The sequence below is a fragment of the Glandiceps talaboti genome, chromosome 9 (assembly GCF_964340395.1).
Source record: "Glandiceps talaboti chromosome 9, keGlaTala1.1, whole genome shotgun sequence".
Lineage (NCBI taxonomy): Eukaryota > Metazoa > Hemichordata > Enteropneusta > Spengelidae > Glandiceps > Glandiceps talaboti.
Genome location: NC_135557.1, coordinates 350,714 through 364,954, shown reverse-complemented (window position 1 = coordinate 364,954; position 14,241 = coordinate 350,714). Strand labels below are relative to the sequence as shown.

The following is a 14,241-nucleotide window of genomic DNA, read 5'->3' as shown; positions in this document are numbered from 1 at the left end:
TCATGGAATAAACCATTCAACATTAAGCGATAGGTCGGGTACGGGAGGGGGGGGGGCATCGCTGTGCTTATCTCAAGTGAAGACATTGCACCCAATGATGATAACATTAGTTTGATACACAAAAAAATACAATTCCATTACTTGATATCACTACTCTAATGATCACGCAACAACACGTGTAAACCTAAATCAAACAGACTAAGATATGCTGTGTCTGCTCCTTGGACATGGAACATGCCTACTCTGGACATGGAACAGGCCTACTCATATGTCCATGTATGTCACAGAACACTGTCTTTATAGATATACCAATTTTGAATGAGATCTGTTCAATCATGTCTAAGTTATGGCTTTGGACATGGATATTTTTAAAAAATGAACACTTATGCACATGTATGTCATAAAACACTGACCTAATACCAACTGTCAATGACATCTGTTCAACCATGTCTGAGTTATAGCTTTGGACAGGGAAAATTCGCAAACAAAACGCTGCTACGCGCCCATATTGGATCGTATCATGAAACAAATTGACGTGCATATATATGCCATAGTATGTTGCCACTGTACCAAGTTTGAAAAAGATCAGTCCAGGCATCTCCAAGAAACGGCTGTGGACGGACAGACGGACAAACGCACGGACGGACGGACGGACGCACGGACAGACGGAACCCAATCCATAAGTCCCCTGTCCCGGACTACGTCCGCGGGGGCTAACTAAGTTATTAGCCGACTAGATAACATAGAATAACTAAGTTATTAGCCGACTAGATAGTATATAATAGCTAACCTTTTATCCTACTAGATAACATAGAATAACTACGTTATTAGCCCACTAGAAAACATACAATAACTAGGTTATTAGCCCATTAGATAACATAGAAATGCCGACACGAGAATAAGTTTTATTTGTCCAACTTCAATAGAGCATCTATCACCTAAACTAAACCCGTTAATTAACAGAACATCAAAGCCCAACATGTAACAACCCGCCAACACCTACTTGTCCGCACCCAATAACTCACACAATAACAACCAACACCTCCACACACACAACACCAACCCACCAACACAGACAATAGTGATGATGTTTCTATTGCCTACACTCAATATAAACAGCACACCCAGAGAGTAGAAACCAGAGTTGTCTGATGATCGCACAATGCGTGAAACTCCGAGTTACAACCAAGAAAGAGTTCCAGTACTACCAAAACTATTACGCTCTGCCACTGCGGTATAGAGCACTGTCTTAGCAGATTGATACTCACCGAGTTATATATATATATATATATATATATATATATATATATATATATAAATTATAAGTTACATAAAATTTTCAACAAGGGGAATGTGAAAGTGAGCTACAGTTGTATGAATAACATGGCTTCCATCATCAAAGCTCACAATACTATGATCCTTAAACGCGGAAATGAAACTCCTATAGGGACATGCAACTGTCGTAATAAATCAACTTGCCCGCTTGATGGGAAATGCCAATCAGATAATATCGTCTACAGGGCCCAGGTCAAAATAAACAACAGAGATACCAAATCCTACATTGGCTCAACGGAAAACAGCTTCAAAACGCGTTACGGCAACCACAAGTGTTCTTTCGCCAATAACAAATATGGAAATTGTACTGAACTTTCAAAGTGTGTCTGGAAAATAAAGGAGTCGGGCCACCAGTATTCCATCAACTGGGCTATCATTGCCCATGCAGCCGCCTACTCCAATGCAACAAAAAGGTGCAACCTGTGTCTCACAGAGAAGATGTTTATCATCAGTGCAAATAAATTGGGACTCCTTAATAAATGATCAGAACTGATTTCAAAGTGCCGCCATGAAAACAAATACATTCTTTCATTCCACCATGTCAAACCTCAACGCGCATCACATCCGGGTACCAGTTCTTCTGCGAGTTCGAATTCCATCACTTGAATTCCCATTAAAATTTAGTCGTCCGAAGATCACATTCAAGCGTGAAACTCTGAGTAACGGCTCCGTTACCATAACTTGTGTATTTTGTGTGTGTGTGTGTATATATATATATATATATATATATATATATATATATATATATATATATATATATATATATATATATATATATATATATATATATATATATATATATATATATATATATATATATATATAAGAAATGTATATGGAACTATAAATCAGTCCGTATAAATAGCTGTTAAATCCGACGTTTCGAATAAATATTCTTTTTCAAAGGAAAAATCGGCGAGATACAGAAATGTATAGTTAAAACCTGAACATTTCTGAATATAATGGAACAAAACCGCGCGTGATCATATATATATATATATATATATATATATATATATATATATATATATATATATATATATATATATATATATATATATATATATATATATATATATATATATATATATATATATATAGTTTTGGTAGTACTGGAACTCTTTCTTGGGTGTAACTCGGAGTTTCGCGCATATTGCGATCATCAGACACTCGTGTGTGTCTGATGATCGCAATATGCGTGAAACTCCGAGTTACACCCAAGAAAGAGTTCCAGTACTACCAAAACTATTACGCTCTGCCACTGCGGTATAGAGCACTGTCTTAGCAGATTGATACTCACCGAGTTATATATATATATATATATATATATATATATATATATATATATATATATATATATATATATATATTATAATATATATAATAGTTATCGGTCACTATTTTGAGGGTTACACAGTGAGGCTCCCATTCATCGCCTGATTTGGCGTGTATAAAGATCAATCCTACACTACATTGTCAGTTGCGAATGCAAGATATTTTGTAGTACCCCCGTATTTATCGCAGCATGTTTTTTTAGTACCCACTGTCATATCCCCTATTTTTTTCAAGTACTCGCCTAAAATCCCCCGCCCTCCTCTGATCATCTTTTTGGAAAAACAGCCTAACACTTGGTTAGCCTGTATGTCGACATTGTGTTGTTTTGGGGTTGTTAGTCTACAAACACACATAGTACACACTAACACACACAAGGTACACACAGTACTCCGTCTATTTACTTGTCAACATCGGTAATGACGATTACGTAAGATAACATATTACATGTACATTAAGATCTGTGTTGAAGTTTAAAAGTGAACTGATATTACTACCATTGATATTAATGGTGGAGGGTCTATGTATCAACACATTAAATAACGACTTACCTTTACCACCTCAAAATAACCCAACTCGAAGTTTGATTGGAAACAACACGGGTTCAAATTGTTCGTTATCCAAGCAACGACTGGACGCTACCTTCAACCTTAGCAATATTCAGCAGGGAACAGACCAAGGACCACGATCATCTTAAAGCTGTTACTTCTTTAATGCTAAATTAGCAAGTCAACAAACTTGTCGCTATACACCTAGAATATAATCATGTATGCACTGCCATCCACTCTGACGACACACTATCTCTGATGACACACTATCTCTGCTGTTACCACTAAACTGCAGAATTTAACGAATTCTAATTGAGTGGACACACACTACGGATGAGTGCTATTCAACATACTCACAATACAATTGCCGAAATTACAATAATAGATGTCGTGATTACTAATAGTCACGTGACTTGAACTCGCTCTAGGCATATTTGTTCAATGGTGAAAGATTATAGCGGAATTCTTGTGTCACAGAGGTTCTTTGTTGTTGGGCTCTCACATCATTTGGTTTGTTTCCAATCAAAGGTAAAAGGCGATCATCACGATATCATTGGTTTCCGTCACGATAATCTCTTTCTCCCTGCCGTAAGGGGTATTATGTCAGACTAGTGTATATCCATTACAAAACACACTAAAACTTCTCACTACAAGTGGATTTACGTGCAAAGTGTATATTACACTTTTAGATTTGACGACAGGGTGTAAGGTAAAACAACTTACCTACATGTTACCTACATGTTACAGGGTGTAAAGTAAAACAACTTACCTACATGTTACAGGGTGTAAGGTAAAACAACTTACCTACATGTTACAGGATGTAAGGTAAAACAACTTACCTACATGTTACCTACATGTTACAGGGTGTAAGGTAAAACAACTTACCTACATGTTACAGGGTGTAAGGTAAAACAACTTACCCACAGGTTACAGGGTGTAAGGTAAAACAACTTACCCACAGGTTACAGGGTGTAAGGTAAAACAACTTACCTACATGTTACAGGGTGTAAGGTAAAACAACTTACCTACATGTTACCTACATGTTACAGGGTGTAAGGTAAAACAACTTACCTACATGTTACAGGGTGTAAGGTAAAACAACTTACCCACAGGTTACAGGGTGTAAGGTAAAACAACTTACCTACATGTTACAGGGTGTAAGGTAAAACAACTTACCTACATGTTACAGGGTGTAAAGTAAAACAACTTACCTACATGTTACAGGGTGTAAGGTAAAACAACTTACCTACAGGTTACAGGGTGTAAGGTAAAACAACTTACCTACATGTTACAGGGTGTAAGGTAAAACAACTTACCTACATGTTACAGGGTGTAAGGTAAAACAACTTACCCACAGGTTACAGGGTGTAAGGTAAAACAACTTACCCACAGGTTACAGGGTGTAAGGTAAAACAACTTACCCACAGGTTACAGGGTGTAAGGTAAAACAACTTACCTACATGTTACAGGGTGTAAGGTAAAACAACTTACCCACAGGTTACAGGGTGTAAGGTAAAACAACTTACCTACATGTTACAGGGTGTAAGGTAAAACAACTTACCTACATGTTACAGGGTGTAAGGTAAAACAACTTACCTACATGTTACAGGGTGTAAAGTAAAACAACTTACCTACATGTTACAGGGTGTAAGGTAAAACAACTTACCTACATGTTACAGGGTGTAAGGTAAAACAACTTACCTACATGTTACAGGGTGTAAGGTAAAACAACTTACCTACAGGTTACAGGGTGTAAGGTAAAACAACTTACCCACAGGTTACAGGGTGTAAGGTAAAACAACTTACCTACATGTTACAGGGTGTAAGGTAAAACAACTTACCTACATGTTACAGGGTGTAAGGTAAAACAACTTACCTACATGTTACAGGGTGTAAGGTAAAACAACTTACCTACATGTTAGTGATGGTGGATTAGATTACTGACATGACTTAAATCCAGTATTGGTTAAGAATGATGATTTCAAAATGGTATAATGGCATATCAAATTATACTGTCAGATTTTTTTCCCTGTTAGGAATTCTAAATGCACACCCTCTTGAGATCAGGAGAAGGTTTTTTATCAGTTGAACATGTTAAAATAGCAAAGAAAGTACAATTTTAGTTCTTGAATGGCATTCTGCCATAGCAAAGAAAGTACAATTTTAGTCCTTGAATGGCATTCTGCCATAGCACAGAAAGTACAATTTTAGTCCTTGAATGGCATTCTGCCATAGCACAGAAAGTACAATTTTAGTCCTTGAATGGCATTCTGCCATAGCACAGAAAGTACAATTTTAGTCCTTGAATGGCAGTAGTCCTTCAAGTCAACAGGTAGGCCATAGGATAACTTTGAATGTGATATGTGATGTGGGGGGGGGGGGGGGGGGGGGGGCAGAGATTTTGCAGCCTCATGATCTCAGGCAAACATGAATTTTTAGACCACATATTTAGTGAAGGGTCGTCACATTTTCATCACTATCTCACACAGTTCCCCCCCCCCCCCCCATCCAGTTCCTTAGCTTGTAGGGGGTGATTGCATACTAGTAAGACAAGAAACACCAGTGTACTCTACATCCCATAATACTATCCTTTAATACAACACACCATGCTTTATGTTACATGATCATAAGTTACTGGCAAGGAAATGTAGTTTTTAAATTTTTGTTTTTTGTAAAAAGAATTCATAAACAGATATATACATAGAATTCCTATTAAATCTGTACTTGTCAATACACAGAATTCCTATTAAATCTGTACTTGTCAATACACAGAATATAGTAAACCATACAACATAACATTACACTCTATTGTCATAGAAACAAGACATTACAATTTTCATTACATCATTTGGATTTTTACAAGGTAGTCATGACACTAAGATACTACATTTTCTTCGTAATTTCATTAAAAAATCAGTTGAAGACATAGTCCCTTGTCTCTCCCCAACTTGTTTGTAGTATTGTGTAAGATGATTATCATTTTCATAATTTTAACATGGAAATGCTTTGATGAACTTTCCAGGGATGCAAATGTTTGGTGTCTTGGGTTTTCAGTATAATTAGCAATAATATTTGGCCATGTTAAGTGTACAGCTAGAATGCACCTTGAAAATGTTTGTCTCATTTTAAAGCTTATCATTGATAATGTTATGGGAGACACTTGCATGGTGTCCATATATATCAAACTTCTGGAGATAACAGACAAAATGCACTTTTTTTGTCACAAATATGGCCGCCATTTTGTTATACAGGTCAAGGTCACAAAATTAAGTGACTCTCATATGCCTCACAGTCATACTGAAATCATGTTTGATTTGAATAGCTCTGAAGATAACCAAAATTTGGCTATTTGACCTTGAAGAATACTTTCAAGGTCAAAGGTCAAGGTCTTAAAAAGAAAGCTAATATTTGAAGCTATGGGTGTAGGCACTTGAATAGAGCCACTCCATATTGCACATGCAAAGTTATGATACATATTGTGAAATTTAACAATATTTGGCCATATTTGACTCAGTAACAAAGAAAAGTGACACGCCTATGTCTTAAATAGCATGTTACCTTTGTGCCAGGTTTGCTAAAATATCAGTTGGTGCATGCCATGAAATATGAGAGTAAAAACACAAACAATGACTATGATTGCCATTCGGCCATATTTGATTAAGTTGCAAAACAGAGTAACGTGGCTATGTCAACAATGGCATGTTACCATTGTACCAAATTTGGTTGAAATCAGTCTGTGTATCTCAAAGATATGTGGGTGAACACACGGACGGACAGAACTCACTGTAATAGCCCCTTCCAAGCGGTGCCCATTGAGATATGAAGGTGAACACTGACAGAGGGAACACAATGTAATAGACCCTTTCAGGCAGTGACGTTGGGATGGAACCCAATGTAATAGACCCTTCCAGGCAGTGTCCATTGGGATGGAATCCAATGTAATAGACCATTTGGTGCGGTGCCTGTTGGGATTGAACACAATGTAATAGACCCTTTCAGGCAGTGACCGTTGGGATGGAACCCACTGTAATAGACCCTTCCAGGCAGTGCTTGTTGGGATGGAACCCAATGTAATAGACCCTTCCAGGCGGACCATTGGGATGGAACCCAACGTAATAGACCCTTCCAGGTGGACCATTGGGATGGAACCCAATGTAATAGACCCTTCCAGGCACCCCATTGGGATGGAACCCAATGTAATAGACCCTTCCAGGCAGTGAAAGTTGGGATGGAACCCAACGTAATAGACCCTTCCAGGCAGTGAAAGTTGGGATGGAACCCAATGTAATAGACCCTTCCAGGCGGTGAAAGTTGGGGACTAAAAATCAATTAAAGAGTTGAAATATATTTAAGTATAAATATGCACAATTAAAATTAATATAACAATTGGACAATCATCTTACATTAAAATGCAGATTACAAGTACTGAATATCAATGAGTTAATAAAAATATCATGTATTGAAATATTGTAAGATAAAACCATAAAGTTACAGACTGCCTTTAAGGTCTTTTATAGAGAATGACTGCATCACTAACACACAGATCGATGGACCTGTTGCGTCATATTTATCATGAGGTATTATACAAACACATCAAAACTGTCATATTTGAGAAACACTCGCACTAAAATGAAGTTTTGTTTGACAGGAAATATGTGAACAATACAGCTTAAGAGGAAAAGGCAGCGGAAGTACACAAAGAAACATACAAAGTTCTTCTAAAGCTAGCAGTAAAATGGTCTTCATAAATGAATTCACATTGTCAAGTAACACTCACTACCATGAAATGCTGAACTTAACTTGACAACAAATATTGCTGTGACCTTTAAGGTAACCTATGACCTTTGACCTCTTAGGCAGTGAGGTGACTACAACTCTTAGACATATAAATCAACTCTTACAATCATATATATCAAACTACAATTATAACATCTACACATACATTATCAATATATAACCTTTATATTGTAACAATGGCAACAATAACCTACAAATACACTATTAATATACCACCTGTCTATGGTAACCATTGGCAACAAACCAAACTGATCACTTTATAATTGGAAATATCTAGAGAAAACAGAAATAAGGCACACTTTGAGTAAATGTTGTGTAATACTAACAAAGCATGGTTATACTGTCAATCAAAAAAACGTTGTCAAGTAAATGATTGGTAAGTAGCAGTAGGTTACAGTTTTCTCAGAAAAAGTTTTATTATATAATAATTTGATAGGAGTATATATTTTAAAATGTAATTGTACTGCCTACACCACTGTTGTTGTTTCATAGTTCAACTCATGTTCATTTGTGAGTGTTGAATTTTGACTTTCTGCCTCAACTTTCCTTCGATACTCTAAAAATTCTTCTTTCAGTTTAGCACACCTAGCTGCTGTGTCTTCATATTGTGGAAATGTTTTCACTTTAGGTATCACATAGTTGGTTCTGCTGTGGATAACACCTTTCTTACGATTTCCAATCTGCCGTGAGGGAGTTGTTTTCTTTGAAGTTGATGTTTTCATTGATAAATTTTTCAATGCTTCCAGGAGTTCAGACTGAAGTGGTTCTGAGTCAAATTCATAATTTTCATCAATGGAATTATCTTTCTGGTGCAAACTAAATGGTGAATTGTTACCTGAGAATGGTGAGTCCAGACTGGTTTGGTCTATTTCACTGTGTTGATGGGACAACATTGTACTATGTGATGTTGTACGACTTCCAAAGCCACTACTAAAACTAGGACTAGTGCAGTCCTGTTGACGAAATGAACCACTGCGTGATGACCGTGATAAAGTAGTTGATTTACTGCCACGACCACTGCTTGTTGTTGATGTGATACTTGCCCTGCTTGGTGGTGAACATTCCCCAGTCTGTGATGAGTGATCTATAGAGATTGAACCATCTGGTAAATCAGTCAATCTGAATTCTTTGTCGGTAGGTTGGTGTGGTGTTTGAATGGTGTTGCTGGAATGCAAATTATCCGAATTACAAGTTACATTACTGCGCATTGGTTTGATTGGTGCAACTGGTGTGTCTTCCTTTCTCCTAGATGGTACATTGATGTTTGACCCTTCTTTATGTGTTGGAGATCGTATTCTGACGTAATCCCCAGCACCGATCCAATCTAAATCCTCCCTATCTGATCTGTGGACATCAACACTAACAGTCTGTTGGGATGAATGCAGTGAACTCACATCACATAAAGTAGATGCTGTGCTCACTTCTGATAATTGATTTGGTGAATATACAGGTATTCGTTGAGATGGTCTCCTTGACAACACCTCTCTAGCAGATGTAGAAGGCCTGTTTATGGCATCAGCTGTTGTTGGTCTATCTAGTTGTGCAGCTGACTGAGCACAGGATTGCTGTATACTAACACTGGGTGTTGTAAGATATGGATATGGTAAAGTCCTTGTTTTGTTATTTTCATCACCATTATTATCATTGTCAGTTTTGTCAAGTGTCTCATAGCTTTCATAATTACCATCATCACAATATTCACATTCATAATTTCCTTCTGCTTGCATTTGACGCATTATGTCATATATTTCCTTTTTTGTCCACCTCTCCCAGCCACTCACATCAAGCTCTGCAACAGATAATTCATTTGGTGTCTCGTGTACAGAACTGACATCCTCCATAACAAGGGGCTTCCCATCATGCTCTGCAGCAGGGCTGCTTGTATACACCCTCTCTTTATTGTACACAGGTTTAGGGGCCTGCTGGATGATCTTTGGCAAGGCAGTGGCCCCTACCTGTGAATCAGTAGTTGATGTTGAACAGTTCTCATCATTTGTATAGGTTGTACTAGTCTCGCTGCTAGCTCCAAACATACCACTAATATCGTCATGGTAATTTGGTAACAAGTCAGGTCTTGATACAGAAATTGCTCCTCTGTAATTATTGAAATTCTTCAAAACAAATTTTCCATCAGCTGTTCGATTAATTCGGCTGATGGGTCCTGAGTAGTTGACCTCTACTCGATCAGCTGGAATCTTGTATCGTCGTGGAAACCATTTGTCGCCAAATATAGACTCATTAACCGTCACTCCTTTGTTTTTCTTGTGCTGAATGCTAGTGCCTTTAATCTTTTTCTTTTTCAATCTTCTTTTCTGTTTTCGCGACAAGTATCTGTCTTTTAGACTTTTAAAGAAGGGAGTTAGGATTGGTTTCAATTTTGGCAATGCAGGTCTCTTGGGGGCACTGTTTGCTGAGTTTGCTGCATGCCTATAAACAAACAAATTATTGATAATAATGATAAATAATATTAATGGTTTACTTACACTCAAAACAGTGGTCAATGGTGAAAAAATAGCACCAATGGTGTTGTAGCACAATTGTAGTTTTTTTTAGAAATACCACCAATGGTGTTGTAGCACAATTGTAGTTTTTTTTAGAAATAGTGCCTATGGCGTTGTAGCACAATTGTACAGTTTTTAAAAATGTTTATCCACATGCTGATCCATGCTAAGTATAGGTGTTCATTTGCTGAATGACTACCCAGTTGCCAGTCCAACCCTGTTGTTATCTTTGCAATACTAGGTATAGGTGTTCATTTGCTGAATGACTACCCAGTTGCCAGTCCAACCCTGGTGTTATCTTTGCAATACTAGGTATAGGTGTTCATTTGCTGAATGACTACCCAGTTGCCAGTCCAACCCTGTTGTTATCTTTGCAATATTAGGTATAGGTGTTCATTTGCTGAATGACTATCTAGTTGCCAATCCAACCCTGTTGTTATCTTTGCAATACTAGGTATAGGTGTTCATTTGCTGAATGACTACCCAGTTGCCTACCCAACCCCGTTGTTATCTTTGCAATACTAGGTATAGGTGTTCATTTGCTGAATGACTACCCAGTTGCCTACCCAACCCTGTTGTTATCTTTGCAATACTAGGTATAGGTGTTCATTCGCTGAATGATTATCCAGTTGCCTATCCAACCCTGTTGTTATCTTTGCAATACTAGGTATAGGTGTTCATTTGCTGAATGACTACCCAGTTGCCAACCCAACCCTGTTGTTATCTTTGCAATACTAGGTATAGGTGTTCATTTCCTGAATGACTACTCAGTTGCCTATCCAACCCTGTTGTTATCTTTGCAATACTAGGTATAGGTGTTCATTTCCTGAATGACTACCCAGTTGCCAGTCCAACCCTGTTGTTATCTTTGCAATACTAGGTATAGGTGTTCATTTCCTGAATGACTACCCAGTTGCCAGTCCAACCCTGTTGTTATCTTTGCAATACTAGGTATAGGTGTTCATTTGCTGAATGACTATCCAGTTGCCTATCCAACCCTGTTGTTATCTTTGCAATACTAGGTATAGGTGTTCATTTCCTGAATGACTACCCAGTTGCCAGTCCAACCCTGTTGTTATCTTTGCAATACTAGGTATAGGTGTTCATTTCCTGAATGACTACCCAGTTGCCAGTCCAACCCTGTTGTTATCTTTGCAATACTAGGTATAGGTGTTCATTTGCTGAATGACTATCCAGTTGCCTACCCAACCCTGTTGTTATCTTTGCAATACTAGGTATAGGTGTTCATTTGCTGAATGACTATCCAGTTGCCTATCCAACCCTGTTGTTATCTTTGCAATACTAGGTATAGGTGTTCATTTGCTGAATGACTATCTAGTTGCCAATCCAACCCTGTTGTTATCTTTGCAATACTAGGTATAGGTGTTCATTTGCTGAATGACTATCCAGTTGCCTATCCAACCCTGTTGTTATCTTTGCAATACTAGGTATAGGTGTTCATTTGCTGAATGACTATCTAGTTGCCAATCCAACCCTGTTGTTATCTTTGCAATACTAGGTATAGGTGTTCATTTCCTGAATGACTACCCAGTTGCCTATCCAACCCTGTTGTTATCTTTGCAATACTAGGTATAGGTGTTCATTTCCTGAATGACTACCCAGTTGCCAGTCCAACCCTGTTGTTATCTTTGCAATACTAGGTATAGGTGTTCATTTGCTGAATGACTATCCAGTTGCCTACCCAACCCTGTTGTTATCTTTGCAATACTAGGTATAGGTGTTCATTTGCTGAATGACTATCCAGTTGCCTATCCAACCCTGTTGTTATCTTTGCAATACTAGGTATAGGTGTTCATTTGCTGAATGACTACCCAGTTGCCAGTCCAACCCTGTTGTTATCTTTGCAATACTAGGTATAGGTGTTCATTTGCTGAATGACTACCAAGTTGCCTATCCAACCCTGTTGTTATCTTTGCAATACTAGGTATAGGTGTTCATTTGCTGAATGACTACCCAGTTGCCTATCCAACCCTGTTGTTATCTTTGCAATACTAGGTATAGGTGTTCATTTGCTGAATGACTACCCAGTTGCCTATCCAACCCTGTTGTTATCTTTGCAATACTAGGTATAGGTGTTCATTTCCTGAATGACTACCCAGTTGTCAGTCCAACCCTGTTGTTATCTTTGCAATACTAGGTATAGGTGTTCATTTCCTGAATGACTACCCAGTTGCCAGTCCAACCCTGTTGTTATCTTTGCAATATATGAGGTCATTTGGCTGTTGGTATAGCTGTGGTCTTGTTGCTGGGAACATTTAGATATATCTTTTGAATGTTTATCCATTTGTCTATTAATTCCTGTTACCTTTGCAATGTATGTGATCATTTGGCTGTTGCTATGGGCATGGTCTTGTTGCTAGGCATATTTGCATACACTTGTTGAACGTTCACTTGTCTGATAATCCCTGTTGTTATATTTGTGTTGGCTGTTGCTATGGGCGTGGTCAGGGTTGTGAGGGATATTTGCATACATTTTTTGAATGTTTACTCACTTGCCTACCAGATGTTGTTATTTGACCAAAGTATACTGCCATTTGGTTGTTGCTAAGTGCGTGGGTCATGGTTGCTAGGGTTAACTGTGTCAAAATGTTTCGAAGAATATCTGAAGAATAAAACTTCTAGAAACTTCTAGAAATTTTTTTTACCAAAGTTCACATTTTACACCTAATTTGCATATCACTGATGAGATCACTATAGCTTAATATGTCTTCATCAATACACCCACAGATGGATCCCACATTAAATATGTCTTCATCAATACACCCACAGATGGATCCCACATTAAATATGTCTTCATCAATACACCCACAGATGGATCCCACATTAAATATGTCTTCATCAATACACCCACAGATGGATCCCACATTAAATATGTCTTCATCAATACACCCACAGATGGATCCCACATTAAATATGTCTTCATCAATACACCCACAGATGGATCCCACATTAAATATGTCTTCATCAATACACCCACAGATGGATCCCACATTAAATATGTCTTCATCAATACACCCACAGATGGATCCCACATTAAATATGTCTTCATCAATACACCCACAGATGGATCCCACATTAAATGTCTTCATCAATACACCCACAGATGGATCCCACATTAAATATGTCTTCATCAATACACCCACAGATGGATCCCACATTAAATTTAAGCCTAATCTGCTCAGTGGAATTAAAGATTTGAGATAAAAAATGTTTGACTCAAAGCACATACATATGATGCGAACACTTTACTTTGATCAATTTCCCAACTAGACACCAAAAGTAATCTCCCCATCAAATACCAAGGCAATCTGTGTGGCGGGTTGTTTGTCGTCCACACACACACACACACACACACACACACACACACGCACGCACACATTAATATATTAATTATAGTTAAAAGATAAAAATTAAGAACAAACAATATATTTTTTTATGCTGAATATTGCCAATGGCAATGTAGCACAACAGAAATTCAATATTTGACATATATTACACATGCAGTGAGAGAACACACATCAAACATGAATATACCCTTACAGGATAATGGAACATCTCAATATGAACTTGTGTATGTCAGGTATTGGATTTCAGGTCTGCTATATTGCCATGATTTCACCATGCTTATATCACTACTGGATTGTGGTAAAAATCAAAACTAATGGTAGGTCATGAGAATAAAGTCACATATACACAAACCAATGTCA

The 14,241-nt window shown here is 37.7% G+C and overlaps 1 protein-coding gene across 1 annotated transcript in view; it reads right to left on the bottom strand.

Annotated features, from left to right (window-relative positions):
- Positions 1-5,785: 5,785 nt before the first annotated feature.
- Positions 5,786-14,241, bottom strand: part of LOC144439690 (protein turtle homolog A-like) — a 148,152-nt gene continuing 139,696 nt past the window's right edge. Inside the window, exon 14 of the mRNA XM_078128925.1 lies at positions 5,786-10,439. Within this exon, the coding sequence (XP_077985051.1) occupies positions 8,480-10,439 (1,960 nt within the window). The 3' untranslated portion in view covers positions 5,786-8,479. The remainder of the gene's footprint in view (positions 10,440-14,241) is intronic.